This window comes from Scatophagus argus, chromosome 18 (genome assembly GCF_020382885.2).
Source record: "Scatophagus argus isolate fScaArg1 chromosome 18, fScaArg1.pri, whole genome shotgun sequence".
NCBI lineage: Eukaryota > Metazoa > Chordata > Actinopteri > Scatophagidae > Scatophagus > Scatophagus argus.
In genome coordinates this window covers 1,994,712-2,016,056 of record NC_058510.1, presented here as the reverse complement: position 1 = coordinate 2,016,056, position 21,345 = coordinate 1,994,712, and the positions used below count along the sequence as shown (strand labels likewise).

The 21,345-nt window shown below is 44.4% G+C and overlaps 3 protein-coding genes across 9 annotated transcripts; 1 reads left to right on the top strand and 2 right to left on the bottom strand.

Annotated features, from left to right (window-relative positions):
* Nucleotides 1-1,032: 1,032 nt before the first annotated feature.
* On the bottom strand, nucleotides 1,033-5,553 carry cebp1 (CCAAT/enhancer binding protein (C/EBP) 1). 4 transcript variants are annotated; one of them, XM_046371113.1, is made up of 3 exons: nucleotides 5,399-5,553; nucleotides 3,189-3,482; nucleotides 1,033-3,061 (listed from the first exon to the last, which is right to left on the bottom strand). In XM_046371113.1, the coding sequence occupies exons 1-3, from the start codon at nucleotides 5,399-5,401 to the stop codon at nucleotides 2,756-2,758; spliced, it is 603 nt and encodes a 200-aa protein (XP_046227069.1). In that variant the 5' UTR covers nucleotides 5,402-5,553; the 3' UTR covers nucleotides 1,033-2,755. The 4 variants fall into 4 exon arrangements, with proteins under 4 accessions (XP_046227069.1, XP_046227071.1, XP_046227068.1 ...); XM_046371115.1 differs by having other exon boundaries at nucleotides 3,189-3,449; nucleotides 5,399-5,545; XM_046371112.1 differs by lacking the exon at nucleotides 5,399-5,553 and adding an exon at nucleotides 4,610-4,749.
* On the top strand, nucleotides 4,858-8,279 carry ngdn (neuroguidin, EIF4E binding protein). The gene is made up of 11 exons (XM_046371106.1): nucleotides 4,858-4,995; nucleotides 5,250-5,309; nucleotides 5,473-5,544; nucleotides 5,905-6,042; nucleotides 6,139-6,223; nucleotides 6,305-6,357; nucleotides 6,526-6,625; nucleotides 6,843-7,017; nucleotides 7,110-7,260; nucleotides 7,796-7,856; nucleotides 8,104-8,279. The coding sequence occupies exons 1-11, from the start codon at nucleotides 4,975-4,977 to the stop codon at nucleotides 8,121-8,123; spliced, it is 936 nt and encodes a 311-aa protein (XP_046227062.1). The 5' UTR covers nucleotides 4,858-4,974; the 3' UTR covers nucleotides 8,124-8,279.
* A 516-nt stretch (nucleotides 8,280-8,795) lies between these two features.
* pabpn1 (poly(A) binding protein, nuclear 1) lies at nucleotides 8,796-21,204 on the bottom strand. 4 transcript variants are annotated; one of them, XM_046371109.1, is made up of 8 exons: nucleotides 21,063-21,204; nucleotides 20,705-20,894; nucleotides 18,323-18,431; nucleotides 17,620-17,687; nucleotides 16,269-16,375; nucleotides 15,308-15,395; nucleotides 14,726-14,877; nucleotides 8,798-9,518 (listed from the first exon to the last, which is right to left on the bottom strand). In XM_046371109.1, the coding sequence occupies exons 2-8, from the start codon at nucleotides 20,837-20,839 to the stop codon at nucleotides 9,323-9,325; spliced, it is 855 nt and encodes a 284-aa protein (XP_046227065.1). In that variant the 5' UTR covers nucleotides 20,840-20,894; nucleotides 21,063-21,204; the 3' UTR covers nucleotides 8,798-9,322. The 4 variants fall into 4 exon arrangements, with proteins under 4 accessions (XP_046227067.1, XP_046227065.1, XP_046227063.1 ...); XM_046371111.1 differs by lacking the exons at nucleotides 20,705-20,894; nucleotides 21,063-21,204 and adding an exon at nucleotides 20,288-20,537 and having other exon boundaries at nucleotides 8,796-9,518; XM_046371107.1 differs by having other exon boundaries at nucleotides 20,705-21,184.
* Nucleotides 21,205-21,345: the final 141 nt, after the last annotated feature.

Below are 21,345 nucleotides of genomic sequence, written 5' to 3'. Positions count from 1 at the left end.
TGGAGTCACAGGGAAGATCCGAGTGGACGACGGGGGTCCAGGACGTCAGAGTCCAGGACGTCAGAGTCCAGGACGTCAGAGTCCGGGACGTCAGAGTCCAGGACGTCAGAGTCCAGGACGTCAGAGTCCGGGACGTCAGAGTCCAGGGTCTGGATCCTGTGCAGCACTGTGCTTAGGCTTAGGAAAAGAGATTTTCAGCTGAACACTGGAAACATGTGATCATTTTTAACTCTCGCATTAAAAACACACAATTTGTGGCCCTGAACTCGAATCCTACTGATTAAATTTGGCCACAATTTTACACTGATGCCCTGCTGGATTAATCACACTGCGCAGTGTGTGTGTGTGTGTAGTGTAAACACTGCATACTAACATCGTTTCACAACTCAGACAGCTCAGAAAGTGATGCTAACATCATTTGGCCTTTATGTTTCCAGTAAATCCAGCAGTAATACTGATGGCAACTGAAACCAGATGTAATGAATCCCACACTGCTGTTGCTTATCTAATAGTGTTGAAAATATTTTACCATATTTACCACAATTGTTACCACATGTTCTCACTATTGTTTCGGGTAAAGATAAAACATGTCTGGCTTGTTGCCCCGACCCCCTCCTCTCTGGCTCCTATCTCTCTGTCCCTTCACTACCATCACAGCCACAGGAAGGCCCTGGCAGCCCGAACACTGATGCTATCTCTGCGCTCCTCATCTCTGTCCTCCGCTGTGTCGAAATCTCGCCCATCCCACAAAGGGAAACCGCTGGTTCACAACCGTCCATGGCATGACGTCCGTTTCTGTGGGTAGACAGCTTATGGTAAATAAAGTGGCAGGTGCCTGCCACGTTCCCCGATGAAGGACGCAGTGGAGAACGACTGAGAGTGAAGATACAGCAGTTGTATGGCTCCATTTCCTATCAGAAAAAGTGAGCTGTGATCAAAGCTCGCTTTAAAACCCAAAGGCTTGTTTAAATAGCTCATTTTTAAGATAAATTAGGATCAGGATCAGAATCTACGAAACCGTTCCATCCAAAGCACAAGCGAATATCTGTTTATTTAAGAAAATTCCCGTCAAAGTTTTTCTTTCACAATCTATCACTGTAAAATTACAAAACACATTCAACAAAGTTAACGATTATATCTCATATCAACAGTATTTCAAGTAATCCCACACTCATTTAGTGACAGAGAGTATTACACAGAGAGGAACACTTAGATTTCCCCTATAATCCCCTACAAACCACAGCTGGTGGTGTAACCTTGTTGGGCAACAACACTTACAATCATCTCGGACAGTGACAAGAAGTGTCAGGTAGATAATTAAGCAATGTTTATTAAATCAGATCCCATAACAAACCTGTCCAACGTCCGGCTTTGTAAAACCTTGTAGTCAGGAACTTTCACGAGACTTAATTTGGAATTTGTTAAATTTAAGTCTGTGCAGGTTTAGACCTGTCACACCCATCTGTCCAGTATTTTGGATTTTCAGATCTTCGGTTTCTCCCTAAAATCCTTGTCCCCATCTGCCATAGCTGTTTGAGAAATCTCGGTATGCTCAGACTCACGTCAGGTCCAGTGTCTCCACTCACAGTTTAGAAAATGCAGTGACTTTAAAGAGTCTACATTCAAAACCCACAGCATGTCTTCCTACTTAATACAGAGACTTTAAGGTCCCTTTTTCAAAACGCTAATTCACCGATTCAAAGCTCCAGTGCGCAGGACCGTGGCAACCATTTCAGAAATACAGAGGTAGTCCCCTCTCAGCCAGGAAATCCCTGAAAAGATGGCCGACCAGAGTCTCAAATTTTCAATTTTTTGGATTTTTAATTTATTTATTTACTTATTTAACTGTGTATCATTTCCCACTATGAAATGCTTTTTTAAACCTAATCCACACTGCCAGGAAGTGCACTTGCTACAACCTGCTACATGCTAATGTCCTACGTAACAGCCAGCCGTAACCAGACATGATCGCCCTGTCAAACTTCTCCATTTGACGGTGTGCATATGGAACATTAGCAATACATTGCATGTTGATATTAAGATTTTGGAGAGTCGTGTCCTTTTTCTTTCTTTTCAGCCTCTGACACAAGAGTGTACGCTCAGCTGCAAACGTTAGCATTGTCTAGCTGACTAGCCTACAGCTACCAACAACAGAGACCTTGCCTTATTTTCAGAAGCAGAGGGTTAACTAAATTACTTAGTGGCATTACAAGTTATGCCACTTGTTAAAAAAGAGTCAAACATTAAAAACTCAGCTGCAGAAGACTTTTTTAGGAGGGTTTTAGCTGTAGCATTAGCTAACAGTGGCTACCTATAACTGATAAAATATGTCTTATCTGAAGGAACATGCTACTGGTTAATTAACCTGTTTCAGCAAAGTGAGTGTAACATGCGGCCCGGTTGTCGCTGCCATCTGAATGTGCAGCCTGCTGTAGGAACAACAGCTTACAGGGCTTAGCGAATATCGGCTGTTGGATGTAAGCTCCCCTCTGGTTGCTGCCACCCCCAGAAAAAGGCCGGCGGACGTGACCTCGCTGATAGCTACAGTCCTGCCAGTGTGTTCTGCTGTCTCCATTTTACAATTACAATTTTTCATGATTTTATTTGCCCACAAAATGCTCAATTTTCAAATCTACTTCTCCTAAATGCGACTTTTCCACAACCGGTGAAACCTAATAAGGAGGCATTTGGCTGTGAGACTTGAAGGCCTGCCTAGACACTAATGATGAATCGGATTCATGGTACCGAAGCGGTTTTAGATAGCAGAGTCCCCTGCCGGTCCCTCCTCGGCCCCGTGCAGGTGCCGCTGGGACAGGATTTGTTTGAGAGTGTCCAGCTCCTGTGTCAGCTGCCCTATCCTCATCTGCAGCTTCTGGTTCTCCTCCTGCAGATGCTGGGCCCTCTGCTGGGTCAGCAGGATCCTCCGGCGGGCCTTGTCCCGGCTCTTTCTCACGGCGATGTTGTTCCTCTCACGTCGGAGGCGGTACTCTGCGCTGTCCTTGTTGATGCTCCTCTTGTTCACCGGGGCCCGCAGAGTTGGCAGGAGGAAGGAGGAAAGGTCCTGGAGGTCAGAAACACGAATATGTCTCAATAAATAAATAACGGTGAGAGTGGCGTTTCACGGGTTTTGCACAAATGAAGAACAGGAATGCTTTTCCTTTTTTAATCTCTAATCCACAAACACGCACCTGCTGAGTGTTGACGTGACCCTGGTGGTGGTTTGTGCTCCCTACGTTCGACGCGTTGCCGAGACAGGAAGAGGTGTACGGCAGGTAAGACAGTCCCATCATCTGCTCGGCCACTTTGTCGTCACCGCCGCCTCTCACCAGTCCCTGAGGCTGGTTGTACATTATCATGTCCATCTGAGTCAGCTGATTGGTCGATCCAGCGTGGTTGGAGGTGGTGGGGTTCAGGGTCTGGGGGTGGGCCTGACTCGGGTATGCCCACTCCTGGATGACAGAGGACACTCTGGAATCAGACATCTGGAGGGGTTCAGGAGCAGATGAAGATTAGGTTTTTTACTTTATTAAGTTTAATTTGGCTTCCTGCTGCTGTGTTTCTCTGCTTCGCTGTGCATGTGGGTAACAAATACACTCTTTACTCGATTTGATCTGTAAGGTTTCACATGTAATGAATAACATGTAACGTAGTTTAATTAGCTCCAGTTCAGAGGCTGCTTACAGTCACTGAAGGCCTCATCATGACACTTTCTGTACATGTTGCTGATAATAACTTTGTGTTTTGGTTCTCAGGTAAGAAGGACTTTGTGTGTCTAAAGAACAATAGATAACAACATAACCTTCAAAATATAACATTTTATTTGGTAGATTTTATATTGTTATTTTTCTGTTAAAAAAAAGCCTGAATTAAGGTTTACAAATGGCAGATGGAACTCTGAGGGAAATAACTATTGACAATTTACAAGTAAGAATTACAGTAAAAGCTTATTGCAGCTGAAACAATTAGTCTATCAGTGAATTAGTCAACTGACAAAAGCTTCATCTGAAATAATTCTGATAATTATTAATTTAAGAGCCATTTTATTACCAAACTACTCTGATCCCAGCTTCACAAACGTCAATATTTGCCGAGTTTCTTCTGTGTTTGCGTCTTTAGGTTTCAGACTGTTGACTGGACAAAACAAGCAATTTGCATGTAGAAACTTTGGCTGTGGTGTGAATTTTTATTTTTATTCTTTTCTGATATTTTATAAAGCAGATGATTAGTCAGTTAACTGAGACAATAATGAGCACCGTGAAAATAACAGTTAGATGCAGCCCAAAGTTAAGACAAAACTTGTATACAGCAAAGTAAAAACTGAACTGCAGACTTCTTCTTCTTCTTCTTCTTCTTCTTCTTCTTCAACACGACTTCTTGTGAGTTTTCTCACATCATTTGACAGAAATGTTGTGTGAATCCAGTTGTAAAATATCATTATTGCCATTCCCTCGTTATTCTGAACCTCAGCCTTTAAAATCTTCACACGGTTAAATAAAATAAAACCGGCTGCATTAAAACTATCTGAGAAATGTCAAAGCTCGTCTTAATTGGGTGTCAGAATGGTATTTGTTTAATGTCTGAATGAATGATAAAGTTTGATGTGACTTACCATGACTTAGCTGTCCAGAGCACAAACTCTCTCTGAATATTCTTCTGGCTCCTCTGACACTCAACACTCAGGTACTCAGATGGTGATTATGTCACCATCACTTCCTCTCTTTCTCTCTCTCTCTCTCTTTCTTTCTCTCTCTCTTTTATTCAGAAACTACATTTTCTCTAAAATGAAATAATTCACTAACCAATGAGGTATTTCATTTCGTATTTTATTTCATATCTTCCTTCTTTTTGTTGTCAAATCACTCTCTTCATTGCAGCGCTACATAATGAGCTCCAGTGCAGAACGCTGGAAAGTAACCAGCAGTCAAACCAAGCGTTCTGTCCTCCTGCGGCTTCCGTAGGTTACACTGAAACAAAATGGCTGCCCCTGTTGACAACGTGAGTGGAGATTTACTAGCTGCTAGTTAATAAAAGAAGTATTTTGTCTTCCTGTGATTTTGTTAACATTACAGATCATTCCAACGAGTTAATATGTATTCCGACTATGTCTTGGATACGTGGGACTCATTAAAAAAGCGAGTCATATTAGTTATGGTTTTATGACTTCGGCTAGCCAGCTAGCCATTTGCTAATTTACATTTTTGCGGAGAGAAATGGTTTTATTTTTGACATGTAATCTTCTTTTCTGACAGGATTTAATTGAAGGTGATTTGCCCACAGCTGTCCAGCTGCTGAATAGTCTCACAGAGCAGGTAAGCGTGTTGATAATTACTGTGATGATAGTTTGTATTAGTAGAGCTGCGGCAGTGAAAGCACACGAACATACGTCAGAAAATATTACCATTGTGTTGACTGATCATCCGGTGATGATGTCGCCTTCATCACACACCATCTGAAACACTGTTTTCTCCTCAGGTGGCCTCAGTTACGAGTCACGTCCGCGAGCTTCTAACGAAGGTCAAAGATGGAGCGTTTAAGACATCAAAGGTGAGCAGGGATTTGATCAGAACTCCTATTTTGATTGATTTGATTGGATTTTGACACTACCACAAGATCAGGATTACAGAATCTCAAGTTTGTTGTCCTTAGAGAGAGAGAGAGATGTTATGGAGAAGCCTCCACCTGTTGGTGTGACGCTTATATACTACTGAATCAATCACACTGAATGTGTACAAGTGGGAACAGCTACAGCTGTAGTGATGGTGGCTCAGGAGGGACACACTGCAGAGGGGATTTACACTGCCGGCTACTTTGGTTAATTGTTTAATTTTGAATAGATGGCTCGTACAGTCAAACCAGGACTATCCAGCCATCTCTGACGCCTCTGATCGCCTTCTGTCCCTGCAGGGTTTGTCTTTCCTGGACCTTCGGTATCACCTGCTGCTCTTCTACCTTCAGGATCTTACTCACCTGATCAGCATCAAAACCGAAGGAGGCAAAATAAAAGACAGTGAAGCCTTGAACAGAGTGGTCACAGTCAGAACGGTGAGGCGATCGCAGACGCAGACTAATAGCAAAATGGCTCGTCGAATCATCGGTCCGACTGATTGTTTTTGTTTGATTTTCCCTCTTGGTTTTAAGATCCTGGAGAAGATGCGACCACTAGATCACAAACTGAAGTACCAGATAGATAAGCTGGTGCGCACAGCTGTCACTGGCAGTTTAGGTAAGACATCCACCGGTGATCTGAATTTTAACCTCACAGGCTTCGATATACAACAGCGTCTGATGCTTTTATTGATTTCAGCTGAAAACGACCCGCTGCAGCTGCGTCCCAATCCTGAGAATCTCATCAGCAAAGTAAGGCCTGAATGTCGAGGGCATTTTATTCCAGTTCTTTTACATTTTTATCACTGTGAACAGTGAACCATAAGTTCTCGTTGAACCTTTAAAGAGTAAATAAACATGGGAAACACTATGCTCGCAGTACTGTAACTCTCTGACTGACATATTTAATTGTTCAACCAGCTGAGTGAGTCTGAGGAGTCTGAAGGAGAAGCTGAGAAGAAAGCAGCTCCCTCTAGTGGCAAGAAATATGTCCCGCCAAAGATCGCCGCAGTGCATTATGGTAAAGTTCTTGATCTTTTTAAACATGGTCTTCCCTCTTTCTATGTCTAAAAAAATGTCTTTATCGTTTGATTTAAGATGGTAAAATTTTTCTTCTTTTGGTTGATTATTTCTGTGGATGTTACTGACATCGTTCGGACCACTTTGCAGATGATCTGCTTCTTTTGTTAATCAAAAATAAAGACGGATAAATTCTCACCTGAACCCGTTTCCTCCAGATGGCGACCTGACAGAAGCGGACAGGAAGAAGGCTCAGGCCGAGCGCCAGCGGCGGGCTGCCCTCCGCAGCTCTGTGATCCAGGAGCTGAGGCAGCAGTACAGCGACGCTCCAGAGGAGATCAGAGACAGACGTGACTTCCAGAGCGAGCGGGAAGGCCGCGAGGAGCTGCACAGGTCTTTATCTGACAGAGGCACGAAGGTCTGCTGTGTGGGAGAAGTTTCACAGAACCCATCTGAAATGACTCCTTTTTGTTTTTTCTTTGTAGGAAAAATTACGAGGAGTCGATGATGGTGCGTCTCAACGTGCCCAAACGTCAGAAGAATGCCAAAAAGAGAGGCATGATGGCCATGTCCGGCCAGCTGAGCGGCATCACACACTTCAGTGACATCACAGCGCTGACAGGCGGTGGCGGGCAGGTGAGCTTTCAGTGACATCACCAACCGTCACCAAAATGTCTGCAGAGGACTTTTTTTGGCGTTTGGATCAGGTTGAGCAGGAGTTTGAGGCTCTCGTCAAGCACACAGGCCGAGCTTGCCCGAGTCTGGACTGAAAAGGACAGGCCAGGTTATTTTTATTGGCTACTGTGCAACCTCCGCCAGCTCATAATTAATGATGGACAGAACAGGTTTGTTGTTGTGATCTCAAATCAGGCTCCTGGTACGGTTTCCTGGCTCAGTTCACTGTCTGCTGTCAGAAAAAGGGCCAACAAGTTTAAGTATCGTAAAGGATCGTCTGTTCAGCTGCCTGCAGATGTGGAAAAGTCATTTGGCTGAATGTATTTATGAGGACTCAGAAAATCCGTGTGCTAAGTTTAGATGCTGCAGTGAACATGAGAGGCCACAAAAGGATGTTGCTAACTGGCTCGAGTCCGTCCAGCACGAATGGGATAATGTTTTTATTTAGATCACGCTGTCAATGTGGCTGCTCATTTCTTTGTGTTCCCTGGTGCAGGATGGGGAGTCTCGGCCCAAGAAAACAAAGAAACTCATGAAGAAGAAAACCAAAAGAAGAGGTGAGGATGTTCAGAATTATCAGGTTGCACAAATTCATTTCCTGCGCTTTAAGGCCCGGACATCAGCTGTCTTTAAACTGTCACTTTAAGTCTGAATAAAATGCAACATGAGGGAGGTGTAATTGTGTTTTGACAAGTCCTACTTACCAACCAAAATATTCACATCAGTGTTTCTTAAATGTAGAAAATATTGAGGGGTCAGTGGTTTTATTGTGGATTTAATCCTGTCATATGTCCTCTTCTGCAGCTTTTAAGAAGCACAGATAGACCTGAAACGTGATGTCCACTGATGGAAGACGACCAAATGAAGAGGATTTCTTCCAACAACAGTCACTGTTTCAATTTGTACATCAGTTTAGAGGATTTTGAGTCACTTGGAATAAAATAATTCCCCACGTCCTCTGCAGAGTGTATGAACGTTTACTTTGTCTTGTGTTTGCTGTTTTGTGTACCAAATGCACAGTCAAGATCGTGGAATTCTGAGTGAGCCGAGTTGTCTTGTACCTGGGCTGACGATGTAGAGGACACTTAAGGACACAATCATTTCCAAGTACTGGTAGACCTGCACAGGAACTCAATCAGTTCAGTTTGACATCCAGTCCACTTGAGAGGCAACCAGACGTCGATGCAGTGAGTCTGTGAGTCTGATCACAAGGCAGCTGAGCACAATGTAAACAAACATTTCAGTCACTGGCTTATGAACAGCTTGATGTGAAAACTTCATTTCTTAATAATTGTGAATATGTAAGGATAATCATTTTAAGTATTCAAAGCAGTAAAGTGTCATGCATGTGATTTCACTGGACTCCTGCATTGGAGCTCACTGAACTGTTTTCATGTGGGAGGGGATCTCCTAGGGGACTAATGTCCTAACCCGCCCAGAGTGAAGAGTCTGAACAAACTCACATCGAAGCTGCCTCATTTTTACACAATGTCTTTATTTTTTTTTTTCTAATTACAGACTCATGGGTTAAAAATAAAAATAAAAAAAAAGCAAAACATTTTGTTCAAACCCCCACTCCCCCTTTTCAAAAGGAGAAAGAAAAGTCTCCACACAAACCCCACCCTTGACTTTCCCCCCGCCCTAAAATACCAGCTCCGGCCCACTCTGTTTAAATTAATCATCAATGCTGTAAGCTTATCAGCCTTCCTCAGACAAGTCGTGACTGCACTGCGTGAAGTCAGAGAAAGGGGGTGCCTTAAGGTCCACACTGTACACCCCCCCACCCACCCACCCAAAAAACAAACAAACAAAAACAAAAACACCCTCATCCCTGGTCCTGCCTTCCTCACTCTCACGCAAACCTGCCTGCCTGCCACTCAGCTATGTTGGCTTCAGCTCTCTGTGTATAAATCATGTGTTGGGTTGGCTGCCTGTTAAGCGCCGCCTGTACTGCAGTGTGCTGTGTGTGTGTGTGTGTGTGTGTGTGTGTGTGTTAGAGGTGTGAAAGGGACTAAAAGCATCGTCAGCGTTTGCTGTTGTAGTAAATGCCCCCTGTGGCAGGCCTGTGGTCGCCCTGCCCCCCTCCCCCTCCCCCCCACACGGACAGGATGGGGTGAGTGTGCATAGCGGGAGCAGAGAGAGAGAGAGACGCTGCGGAGACAGTGGGGGGGGCCGGCGCCACCTGGGGAGGGGTCGTCAGCCTCCACTGGTCCTGAAACCTGCAACGACAAGAAGTGGTCTAATATACAGAGAGAGGAGGGGGGGAGGGGATGGGGAGGCGGGGAGACAGGAGACAGAGAGCACAGGGGGGGAGGGGCAGGAGGAGGATGCAGGGGTTGCACGAAATAAAAACACTGATGTCTTTCAAAGAATAAAAGGAGCTCTGGCCATGCCTGAGTTGGAGGTGACAGGTGTGGACGAGCGGTGGGTGACGAGGGAAGGGGTGGGGAGCGAAGCCCCGCCCATAAGCAAGGGAGGAAACAAAAAAAACCAAAAAAACCCCTCTATGAATGTACAATCAATCCGAACACTGAAGGTCCGTCGCTGCCCAGAGAGCAGCGGAGAGAAAAACACAATCCGAGGTGTGACGAGCCAAAGAGGAGGAGGACGACAGAAGGATGAGTTATAAAGTGCAGGGAGGGGCAGGGGTGAGGGGGGGCAGACAACGGCGGACACAAGAGGGGAGGTCGAAGGAGGTGGGAGGGTGGGGGGTGGGGTGATATGCTCCAAAGCAACAAACTTAAAACACAACAAATACTCTGGATCGTGGAAGGTTCACATCTGCACATTAAAAACAAAAAATACAGGCTTTTCTTGTTGCTGTCCCCCTCCCCCACTTTCTTTTTCTCTTGTTTTGGTGGTGGTGGTGGTGGTGGTGGAGGGTGAGTGGGTGGGCTGTGTTGGTGATGGTGTGAGGTCACAGCCAGACCAAAGGAGACACATCTGCAGCCTGAGATACCATCATCTTCTCTCTTCCCCTCCCCTTCCAAAACCAACAACAGAAATTATTAAAAAAAAAAAAAAACAACAAACAAACAAAAAAAACCAAAAAAAAAACAACAACAAAGAAATCTGCCACCTGATTCGCTCCCCGAATGGCCAACGTATACCTTACCAGCGGTGACCGCATCATCAACCTCCGCACACGCACGCTCACACACAATCGCACACTGCGGCCAGTCAGTTTCTGTCCAGGAGAAGAGTGTTTTTTTTTCTTTTTTGTCTTTTTTTCTCTCTTCTGGGGTTCTCTTCTTTTATTGTTGGGGAATGGGAGGACTTTTTTTTTCATTGTGTGTGTGTGTGTGTGTGTGTGTGTGTGTGTGCGTGTTTTGTATTTTTTTTTTTTTTGTTAAATGGGGACAGAAGGGGGGGGTTGATAGTAAGGGGAGTGTTGGAGGGGGGAGGGAGGGGGTGTTTAGTAAGGGGAATACCACGATGTTGTTCGCCCTCGGCCCCTGGAAAAGAGAGAGAAAAAGAGGGTGAGTTTTTTTCTGGTTGGCTTAAGAAGACGGACACCAATTTCCTGGTGTGATATAATATATATATAAATATATAGTCTGCGTCTGTGTGTGTGTGTGTGTGTGCGCGCGTGTGTGCACATGTGTGTGAGATTGTGGGCATAGGGGGAAAAAAATAGTGTGAACTGAAGGGGAAAGAATATATTTATAGATATCAACGTGGATGACAGGATGTTCACAAATCAGGAAATAGACATACCATCTTAATGGTATTGTGCCTTTGATCTCGCAACAAATCAAATGGAAAGAAGCTGAAAGCAGCTTTGTCAAGAGAGGAAAAGTAATTTCCAGGTAGGAAAATAATGATTAGGTGTGTGTGTGTGAGTGTGAGAGTGTGTGTGTGTGTGTGTGTGTGTGTGTGAAGGGGGGAGGGGGGGGTCGAGGGGACAGCAAAGGCACTCTCTCGCCCTCTTTCTCTCTCTCTCTCTGTGTGTCTCTCTGTGTGAGAGCCGCCTCTGGGGTCACTGTGGGGGGGAAAGACCTGGAGGACAAACAGCACCACACATAAACCCCCAGCAAGACACGGTGTACACACACGTACACACACACACACACGCACGCACACATAAATATACACACATACACTGTGACGATTTGCAGGACAGGACTCGCATTATTATTACACATTCAAATACACTGTTTCTGTCTGTCTCTCTCTCTCTCTCACTCACACACACACACACACACACACACACACACACACACACACACACACACACCACTCAGTGGCAACAAAACACAAAAAAGGGGTCACGCTGGGACTGAAACCAGTGGCTGTCAGGCGTGATGCTGAGGTCAGGCTGCAGTAATGAACCCTCGTTTCTGGGAGTGAACGCTGTCAAGGTGAATCTGAGTTGGAGAATGTGTGTGTGTGCGTGTGTATGTGTATATGTATGTGTGTGTGTGTGTTCCTGTACATGCAAGGACATACCACATACATGAGCACGGCACATCAACACATCACAAGTACAGCACGTGTGTCTTTCAGGTCGTATCAAAATCTTTGCTTCTCGCAGTGCAAACTTGGGAAGATGACGAGATGTCAGGAGATACTGTAACGAGGCTGCAACTGTCGCCCATTATATTCATCACTGATGAATCGATCGGTTGTTCAATGAAAAATGCCCAAAATGATGTCCTCTGATGTCTCGTTTTATCCATAACCCAAGGACTTTCAGCTTAGCGTCAGAGTTCATAATTTAATAGCTGACAACCACAGTCCAAAATTAACTTAACATTCAAGCTTAGTTTTTAATGGCCAAAATGTACGCATACTGGGTTTGACTTTTGCACTAAATTAATAATATAAATACTGCAATACTGTGTGGTCCTTTAAGAGTGTAACAATCTGGCAGATAAGGCTGCACTTCAGCCTTGTTAAATGTTCTTATAAACAAAGTCATCCAGCACTTCAATACTTTAATGAAACGTATCTCTCAGACAGTGACTGCAGGAGCGACGCCAGAAGCTGCGAAATCTTCCCGAGCTCACGACGCCTCAATGCAAAGGTTTTGAACTGGCTGTGTGTTTTTCTTCACTATGGATGTGTTCCCACAGCAAGACAAGGCATCAGTGGGGGAAAAAAAATGTAAATGTGTTATGTGGTTCAGATCTGACCCTGATTCTGTTCCGCTGCAGCACGGGCTCAAACAGATAGATGTAGCAACCAAACAGCCTGCTGCTCTCCTCGGCAAGGAGTGATCAAGGCCAGCTCAACAGCTCTCTGCATGTTACTTATTTACCAATGCTGTTAGATAACGGACACACACACACACACACACGGTGCAGTCAAATTACTATTGACAAAAAATCATTTCATGACCTTGGAACAATCGCAAAACATATTCGATCCATTTTTGCGCTTCTGCCGGGTGGGGAGTCGAATCATTATCTTCACATGACTGCAACTCAGTCAGACAAAAATTTAAAGTTACCTCATCACAGTATGTCTTACACACACAAACCAACAATGTAACTGAAAGCCTTTCAAGTCAGATACCACTTACAGTCTCACTAACGGCTCATTTCACTACTTTCAGCTTCTAGAGACTTGATTTAACACAAAGCTTCTCCCCAAGTCTTTGTTTGCCTTGTCCTGCAGCTCGGGCCAAATCCCAGTGCGTAAACTGGCAGGGTTAGGGTTTCTTGGTATGTGTGGGAGTGTCTGGGGTAAGTACACAGAGTGATTAGAGAGATTCTGACCTCGACTTTCAGACACTTTCTCACACAAAGGAATGAGTGAAGATGTAACCCTTTACTGCGAGTATTTAGAGGAGGCCTCGCTGATAGGGAAATTTATAGCAAAAATGAAACAGGCTTGTCAGATGAACTTTGCAAACCTTTTGAGTCACTGAAATGGAGACCTCTGTATGAAGGTTTCCAAAATAACTGCTGCAAAACAATCTCTGTTGAACATTCAGTAATAAACACCAGCCAAGGCCTGGAGGATCCAGATGCTTTGCAGCGATGATCAAATCAGAATCTCTCTGTGCATGTGTGGGGGAAGTTGGCATGCTGATCAACATGTTTGGCACCACACCTCTTTTCTGAGTCTCCACAGATAAAAAACAGGGTGGGTATGTATGGAGCTCGCAGTGAGATCCTTTTAGCCTTGATTTCTCACTTTTCGCATCAGTTCAAGGCACAGTCGGCTAAGTTGTTCAATTATGCTCAAAACAACCTCTCAAATTGTTTACGCGCCAAGCTGCAGCTCACATTAACGGCCAAGTGTTTAATCACATGTCTGAACACTTCAGGTCTGCAGTGACAAAACCCATGTGGCCTTACAGCAGAAACAAGAAGACTCAAAGGACCCCCTGCAGACCTCTGAAGTGGAGCCCATCAAAACACTGTAGCTAAAAGCCACCAGAATCCCAGTGCACGACACTCTGATGGACGCCACACTTTTTCTACATCAACACTGATGAGATGAAGCATCAAACACAACTGCCACAAAGCAGGAGCAGAGTGAAGCAAGACATTTTTAAATGCCTAAGATTCAAACCACTGGAATTTAGACTTTTTAAAAGGGACCGATAGAAACCCTGTATCATTCCTGCCATTAACATCCCAGTCTTTCAGACTGAAATGAGAGGCATGCAGTGCATCCACCAGAGCTTTGTACAATTGACTTGGTGTTATCATTACATAGCAGGAGGTTGCTTTGGCTCTGACCCAAACACAGTGCATGAATGGCCCGGGAAGAACACAGTGATGTGCACCGAGTCCGTTTGGCTCGACTGAAATGCTTGTATGTGATGTGGCATGCGATGAGCCCCCCAGTTCCACCACTGACGTGTGATTTCTAACCTGACTGCATGGCACATTTGTGCTGCTGGGTTTCTGTTAGTGTCTAATAAGCCATAAAGTCAGCACCATGATGAAATATGGCTTAGTTCTAATAAATCAGAGACTAACTGTTTATGTGCCTGACATATTTACATGTAAAATTCAGGTGTAAAAATGAATGTGTGAACATGTTTGTCAGTGAAGAGGAGGTAACATATCCAATGCTCAGATTTCCTCTTCTGTACTTACCTTCTCTAGACTACCCAGTCACATCTCCACTCAACTGATTATCTTGCTCAGTCTATCCTTTCAATGTGACTACATTATCCACCCAATTATGTCTACAGTGAAAAAGCAAAATCTAAATAAAGCCTTCCTCTCAAGTACATCAAACGAGATCAATGATTCCCCCAGCTTCCTTGTTCCAAATCCCAATGAAATCTATCATAATTGCAGGTCTATTAATCTTTAACACCAGCTGCTAATTCTGGCTGGTCAGCGTGCTCTGCCTTGTTTGTCCTGTCCTTTTCCTTTCAGTGCAAACAGTGAGTGAGGTGCGGTGCATGCAGGTGCAGTGTTCTCCCACGGTGTCAAGGTGAGGCGCCTCGGCGTCAGCTCACCTGAAGGCCCGTCCTCTGCCTCTGGGCGGTGTGTAGCCGCTGTAGTAGCGTGCGCGCGACGAGAAGCTTCCTCCCCGTGACCGAAACCGTGCTCGTGGAAAGCCGCGGTCTGTGGTGCTGATGCCTGGTCTGTTTGTTCTCTTAGCGCCCACCTGAGGAGTGAGAATTAAGCAAGAGGCTGTTAAACGAGCCACCGGTCTCGATCCACTTCCTTGGATGATTTTATATCAGCGGTTTTAATCATGTGCCACAGTGTCAAATGCATTTAAAACCTCTCTATTCAAACCCAGCGGTACATCAGCCTGTGTCAATACTGGAGAAACCAATAATCACTAAATGAGCTTCCATCAAGCCAGTTAAAATTCAGTGTGAAGCAACAACAATGTCCATATTATAAAATACATATATAAAGTGTCCATATTTCTGCAAGCATAAAGAAGGCTGTGCCCTCTCAGCCAATCAGGGCAAAGCCACCACACGTGCCCACAAGAGCCGCTAACAGCTAAATTTAAACAACAGTGTCTGTTCTGTACGTGTGATTGTTCCGTTTTATTGTTCATTAAGTTGAAATCAAAATCTTACCTTTATCTGCCGTCCTCTGAAAAGAGACTCGTCCAAAGCCATGGCTGTCCTAACAGACTCTTTGTCTGCAAACTCAATATAAGCAAACCTGAAGAAGAACACAAAAAGAAACACTTAGCAAAAAGCAACAATATGACTGCACCAGTATCTTCACTTAATACAGACAGAACACAGAGTATTAGCAATAGTCTATGTTTAACAAAAAGCTTTTTGTGGGAGGATTTAATGACACTTTTGTTTACAGACACAGATACATCAGATACCATTTTTCATTTCCTTCCTAAAACCAAGGGTGGAAATTGCCAGTTTCATCTCAATACTACATTAGATCAATTCCATGGAAATCCTCACAAATAATAAGACATAATAATGGCAAATAACTGTAACCAGCTAAATGCAGTCAAGTTTACTTTAAAATGCTTCTACTAACACATAAAAAATGACTCAAAAACAAAACCACACAAGTCGAATCAATAATAACTGTGATATTCACAGTCATATGGACTTTTTGCTTTATTAGCTTTAGTTGAAGGCATTTTACGTTGCATAAATCAGCCTTGAGGCTGGCAGGCTTCACTTTTAACAGCTTAGCAAATTGTTGTTGAAACAGAGCAGCTAAAGAAAGACTGACAGCGACAAGTTAGCGGACCGCTTTCCTCACGAGGGGAGTCGACATCCTCCTCATCTTTTTCACGTGCTCTTTGAGTGCTTAGGAAGAAGACGCTCTGACATCGCCGAGCCACGTAAACCTCAGAATAAAAGGCGTGTCTTAAAAACTGACGATACAGATTGATATTTTTATTTGCATTCCATGCATCAATAGACTTCTACACAAGAAAAGAACAACCAGAACTCATAAAAACCTGTGGACCATTTGTGTGCTTCGGTGCATTTGCCACATACGACTGACTGACTGACTCACTGCAGTGTGAAAAGGGACAGTATAGTGACGGATCTTTACCCCTTGGGATGCCCTGTGTATTTGTCACATAGGATGGTGACTCTGTTTACTGAACCGCAGCCATGAAAATGAGCCTCGAGCTCTTCTGCCGTAGCACCGTAGTCCACCTGAAGGAAGAGAGGAAGAGAGGAGGTGAGGTTACTTTGTAATAACGAAACCCAGATTTCAGTTATTTTTCCATCACATTTGCATCAAAACAAGAAGAGCTCCGACACACTCGTCTCACTCACTGCTGAAATGTTTACTCAATTATCCAATCATGGGATGAGAAATTAATTTAAATTTAAAGGATGCTCATGAGCCTTGAACCTACTCAAGATGTCCTAATAGCAAAGAGAGAACATGCTTGGGTCATGATAAACAAAGGGGGTCTGTATTGTGAAGAAACCAAAGCACTCTGTTGTGGACTACAAGCACACATCCCACTCCTCTTACGAAGCGTCTGCAGAAAAGCCAGTCTCACTACTCTTTTATTATCTTTTGAATGCAGTTTTCTGATTGACGTGTGTAGTTCAAGTACATTCAAGGTCATCAGTCAAACTGAGGACAGACTACAGTTTGACTGATGAATATTTCTTCAGTTAACACATTTCTGTCTGAGCTTCATGCCGTACCTGAATACTAAAATGAAAATATTTCAGCTGTAGCCGACACATGAGCTGTAGTTCTTCTTGTTTTCAAGTTGTTAATCCGACGTACCAGAGATTCTTTTCACGGGTTAATTATACCTGCACCTGACCTCAATCTTGAAACTTTTAATAAACAAATGTGAGTGAAATTGAATATCCTCTTAGTTCAGTAAGGCCACAGCTTTAATTCTGTCTACAGCAGGCTGACCTAAAAACAGTGTCTGTGTAAGAGGGACACGTGTGTGAGGAGCTAACAAAAGACAACTCAGAAGAAACAACGGGGCTCAGGCAGGAGACACTGTGCAGAACACAACTGTGGACTCTAAAATGGGACTCATGTTCCAGGAAGTCATTAAAGTATAAAACACTTTCATTCTGAGGGCGCTTTGAATGCTTAAAAATAATGATATTAAAGTCCTGGAGTGAACACAAACTAAAGCCAATCAAACATTTGCTGCAGGATTTCAAAATGAGTTTCCACGTTAGTCACGTTAGTTCAGAGCTCGGGTGTTTTTTGATAAGAGGACACAAAGATGCACAAAGCTGATCTGAGTGTGAACCGACACACTCATAAGAACAAACTGTTCAAACTTTGAGCTTTAATCTGCACTTTCTTTCTGAAAGAATAAGTCGCTTTCCCTGACGTCATCTGAAAACCAAAAACAAGACAACACGTCCAAAATAACATCTCAGTATGAGACAACAAGGAGACGATTACTTACATTTCCAACATAAATCGATCTGCCATCTGCTTCCATCTTTTCCTCAATGGACATGATGACGGGGCCGACTGCACAGAGGAGGGAAAAAATTCTAAGTGAGCAACAAAATATTTAATCTGAAACATAAATATTCTAAACATCTGATTTTCAAACAACATATTCTGAGACTGTTTGTCTGCAACTGGTTTCTGGTCGCTTGCAGACTATTAAGTACTGCACAATTACTTTATTTCTCCATTGTTCTGTTACTCCCATTTTTGCTCTCTTTTAGCTTATTAAACCAATACTTTAAATTTAGCTCCACATTGAAGTCTGAACAAAGTCTACAGTGTCCAGTAATGTACAGTTTCATTTGCAGATGTAACATTAAATGACAAACTTTCTGTTGACGTAAAGCTGAAACCGAAGTGTGCAAACATCACACAAACAGGCTTTATTAAATTATAGAATTATGAATTATTTAAACTTGAAACTAATCTTTAAAGGAACTTTCTATTATCTGCACACAAGAACATGGACATGATGATACTCCTAATGCAGTGCACTAATAATTCCAACACCAAATGACTGTTGGCACTGCTGTCAAAGACAACTGGATAGTGTTCCTTGTTCCTCAGAGTAGCAGTTGCCAACAACACAGAACAAAAGCACGAGTTTATTCATTCATCTGGTCTGTAATGGACACATGAAAGCACAAACACACCTGGTGGGGGGCTGAGATTCATCTGTTTCTCCACCTCGTTCTGCAGCTCCTTCAGCTTCTCTGCCTCTTCCTCCATCTCTCTCACCCGGGCTTTGATTGCCTCCAGCTCCTGCAACGCAGAGACAAGTTTTGTTTGAGCCGTCAGTCCATCGTAAGCACAATACAACTCACTGACACATTCATCAGTGTGAATGACTGCTGACAAATGTTGACTAACCACCAAATATAGCCATGAAAATGTGTCGTCAACAAACGTTGCCAAAACACCTCTTCTACTAATGCAGCCGAGGGAGGAGAGTGCAGTAGCAAGGGGATGCTGTAAGTGATGGTGCACACATTATATGACATCAATCTATAAAGAAACAAGCCTAATTCTGCTGAAATCAAAACACAGGAAAAAAATGTGGCTGGACCACTCTTTCACTTTCAGTATGGAGGTAATACACTGGGCAGTAGCGGCCATGCACAACCTGAAAGTTAAAGGCGTAAAATAGTGCAGTCGGAATATGGCGCACTTCAGTAGCATTCAAAACACAAATAAACATCAGTATGGTGTGAGTGCTACTCAAATAATGAGTAAAAAGGTACCCAACACAACATAAACGGCCCAAGCTGTTTACCATGCAAAAACACACACACAGACACACACAGGAAGATGTGCTGTTATCACTTTCTGCCTGACATCACATGGACTCATGCATCCATCCATGTCAACAAATAATTTGTTAATCAAAAAGCTAATTTGCTGCGGCTTCAATACGTGTGCAATTCAAAGAAGAGCCGTTTCCAGAAAAATGGAGATGTATCTAGGGCATCTTAAGGTCAGAGGAAGAACTGAAACCTGCAAAACCATCACTGCCAAAAAAGATTCAGTATTCTTCTGGTGAGCACAGAGACGGCTGTGTCCTCACGTGGGAGCGGACCCTCCTGTCTGACAGTGGTGCACTGCAGCACAGTGGGAGTCATTCCAGCTGCATCCCCAAAATGATGGGGCTTGTAATGTAAAGGCTCTTTGTACAACTGGGTGCGCCGACACACAGGCCGTGGTCTCTGTGGGTGTACTCAACAGAGAAGGGTAAAACTGCACCATGACATATGGCACCATCATTTCTCTCAGCCCTACTCCATCCATGAGCCCGACAATGTGACACGCTGAATGTCAACCTTTGGCTACATTCATCACAGTGCACGTCGAGCTCGGCCAAAGCAATCAACATTCACAGCAAGACCCTTAAAATGAGCCACCCAGCACTGACACGTTGTCGCTCTTGGTTTTGTCGCATATTCAGTGCAAGCTCTTTCACTCCCCTCCCCTCTCTCATTCTCCTTGCCAGAGCAAAACACTGAAGGATGCAAACCCAGCCCCTCAAATACCGCAACCTTCTGCTTCTGCGTTGCATGCCGCGCTCCCATTACCCAACAGACAGTACTATAACCTCAAAACCCACCTGGACACGCTGCAGAGACGCTACCGGGGGAAAACTTGCATGCAGCTGGTGTTGCAAAATTAGGCCAAGAAACGCTGATAATGCATCTTAAAACATAATTCAGGCCACAGCAAATCGTTTCGTCCCACTGATGCGTGATAGCAACAGACACCCAAAATAAATGACAACGATGGTCAGGTGCACGTCTGCCACCTCCACCCGAGCTTTGTTAAAAATCAACTGAAGTTAGCTTGTTAGCCAGCCGGAATCCTGTTATCACATTGTATAAAATCTAATTAGCAGGCTAACGACATTTGGCTCCATAAGCCTACGGTGCGAAGTCCACATTTTATCTCGTGACTAGTCATTACGGCTAACAGGTCGCTGGTCATTTTAGCTGCAGCAGTTGATGGTGATGCTTGTGATAAGCTAATGTTAGCATGCTGCGATCGGTCATTTGCATGTGCACACACCGGTGCTTGAAATGCAGCAGAAGCCAGTATAATGGAGAAGGTAAATGGAATAAAAATGTCATTACCGTAAGCAGGTCGCCTTCAAAAGCGGGTAGACAACTCGCACAGCGGCGGCTAATGGCGGCGGCCTGTCCTACCCTCGCCCCTGACTGTCTCTTGCATCTCCGTCTCGCATTTTTTTGCGACGAGGATCCCCCCTCCAACGACTCCCTGGCGCAAAGAAACTGGCGCCGCTGTTGCGCCAAGATGGCTGCCGACACCAAGCATGTCACCACCCATTTCTACTGCACTGCGTGAACCACAATGGCGGTTAATATCGAGCTGGCGACAACAGTAACGCATACGGCATGTGACCCAAGATTTGTGGGGGAGAAAAATCAAATCAAATTGGTTGCCTGTTTTCACTAACTACTCTGATTTGGCCATAACGTGCCCCGGTATTAAGATGGACTCTCACAGCTGAAACAATGCCCTTCACTTACCGGGTCTTCAATTGCGGCCTCTCCCTCTTCTAAGCCCGGTTCCTCGTCACCGACACCAGGATCTTCCAGCTCGGGATGTCCGGGGTCTGAATCTAGTAGAGATTCCTCCGTCAATCCGTTACCGAACTCCGCCATCGCCCTGTTCCAACTGCACCAACGCGCCTCGTGGCCAAACCAACGTTGCAGGCCCCTACTCACACACAAGGGGGTAGAGTGAGCGGGGCGGCGAAAAGAAAAAAACGGCGGAAAACGCCGCTTAGTAAAGTTAAAATGGGGAATAAAATGCTAGCTACAGTCCCAGCCGCAACTCAAACGGCATATCACGGATAATGGCCGCTGTTTCACTCGTTACACTTACGCAGTTGTCCTAATTTACGACAGAGAACCTAGTTTATTTACTTAAACGTGTATATAAAAGAGGCGAGGACTCTACGCGAGAGCGGCGGCGTCCCCTCAGTTTAGAAATGGAAGCCGGGGGCGGAGACATGTAGCACTGCAGGCGTAAAACTCTCAATTCTATTCGTCAGCGGATGACTCGAGACAAGCCTCTTTGAGGTTTGCCGCGTTCCTATTGGATAAGGGAGCCGGACTTTCCGGTTCCCGAATCGCATGAGTGCCTTTAATTGGCTTACGTTTCTGTC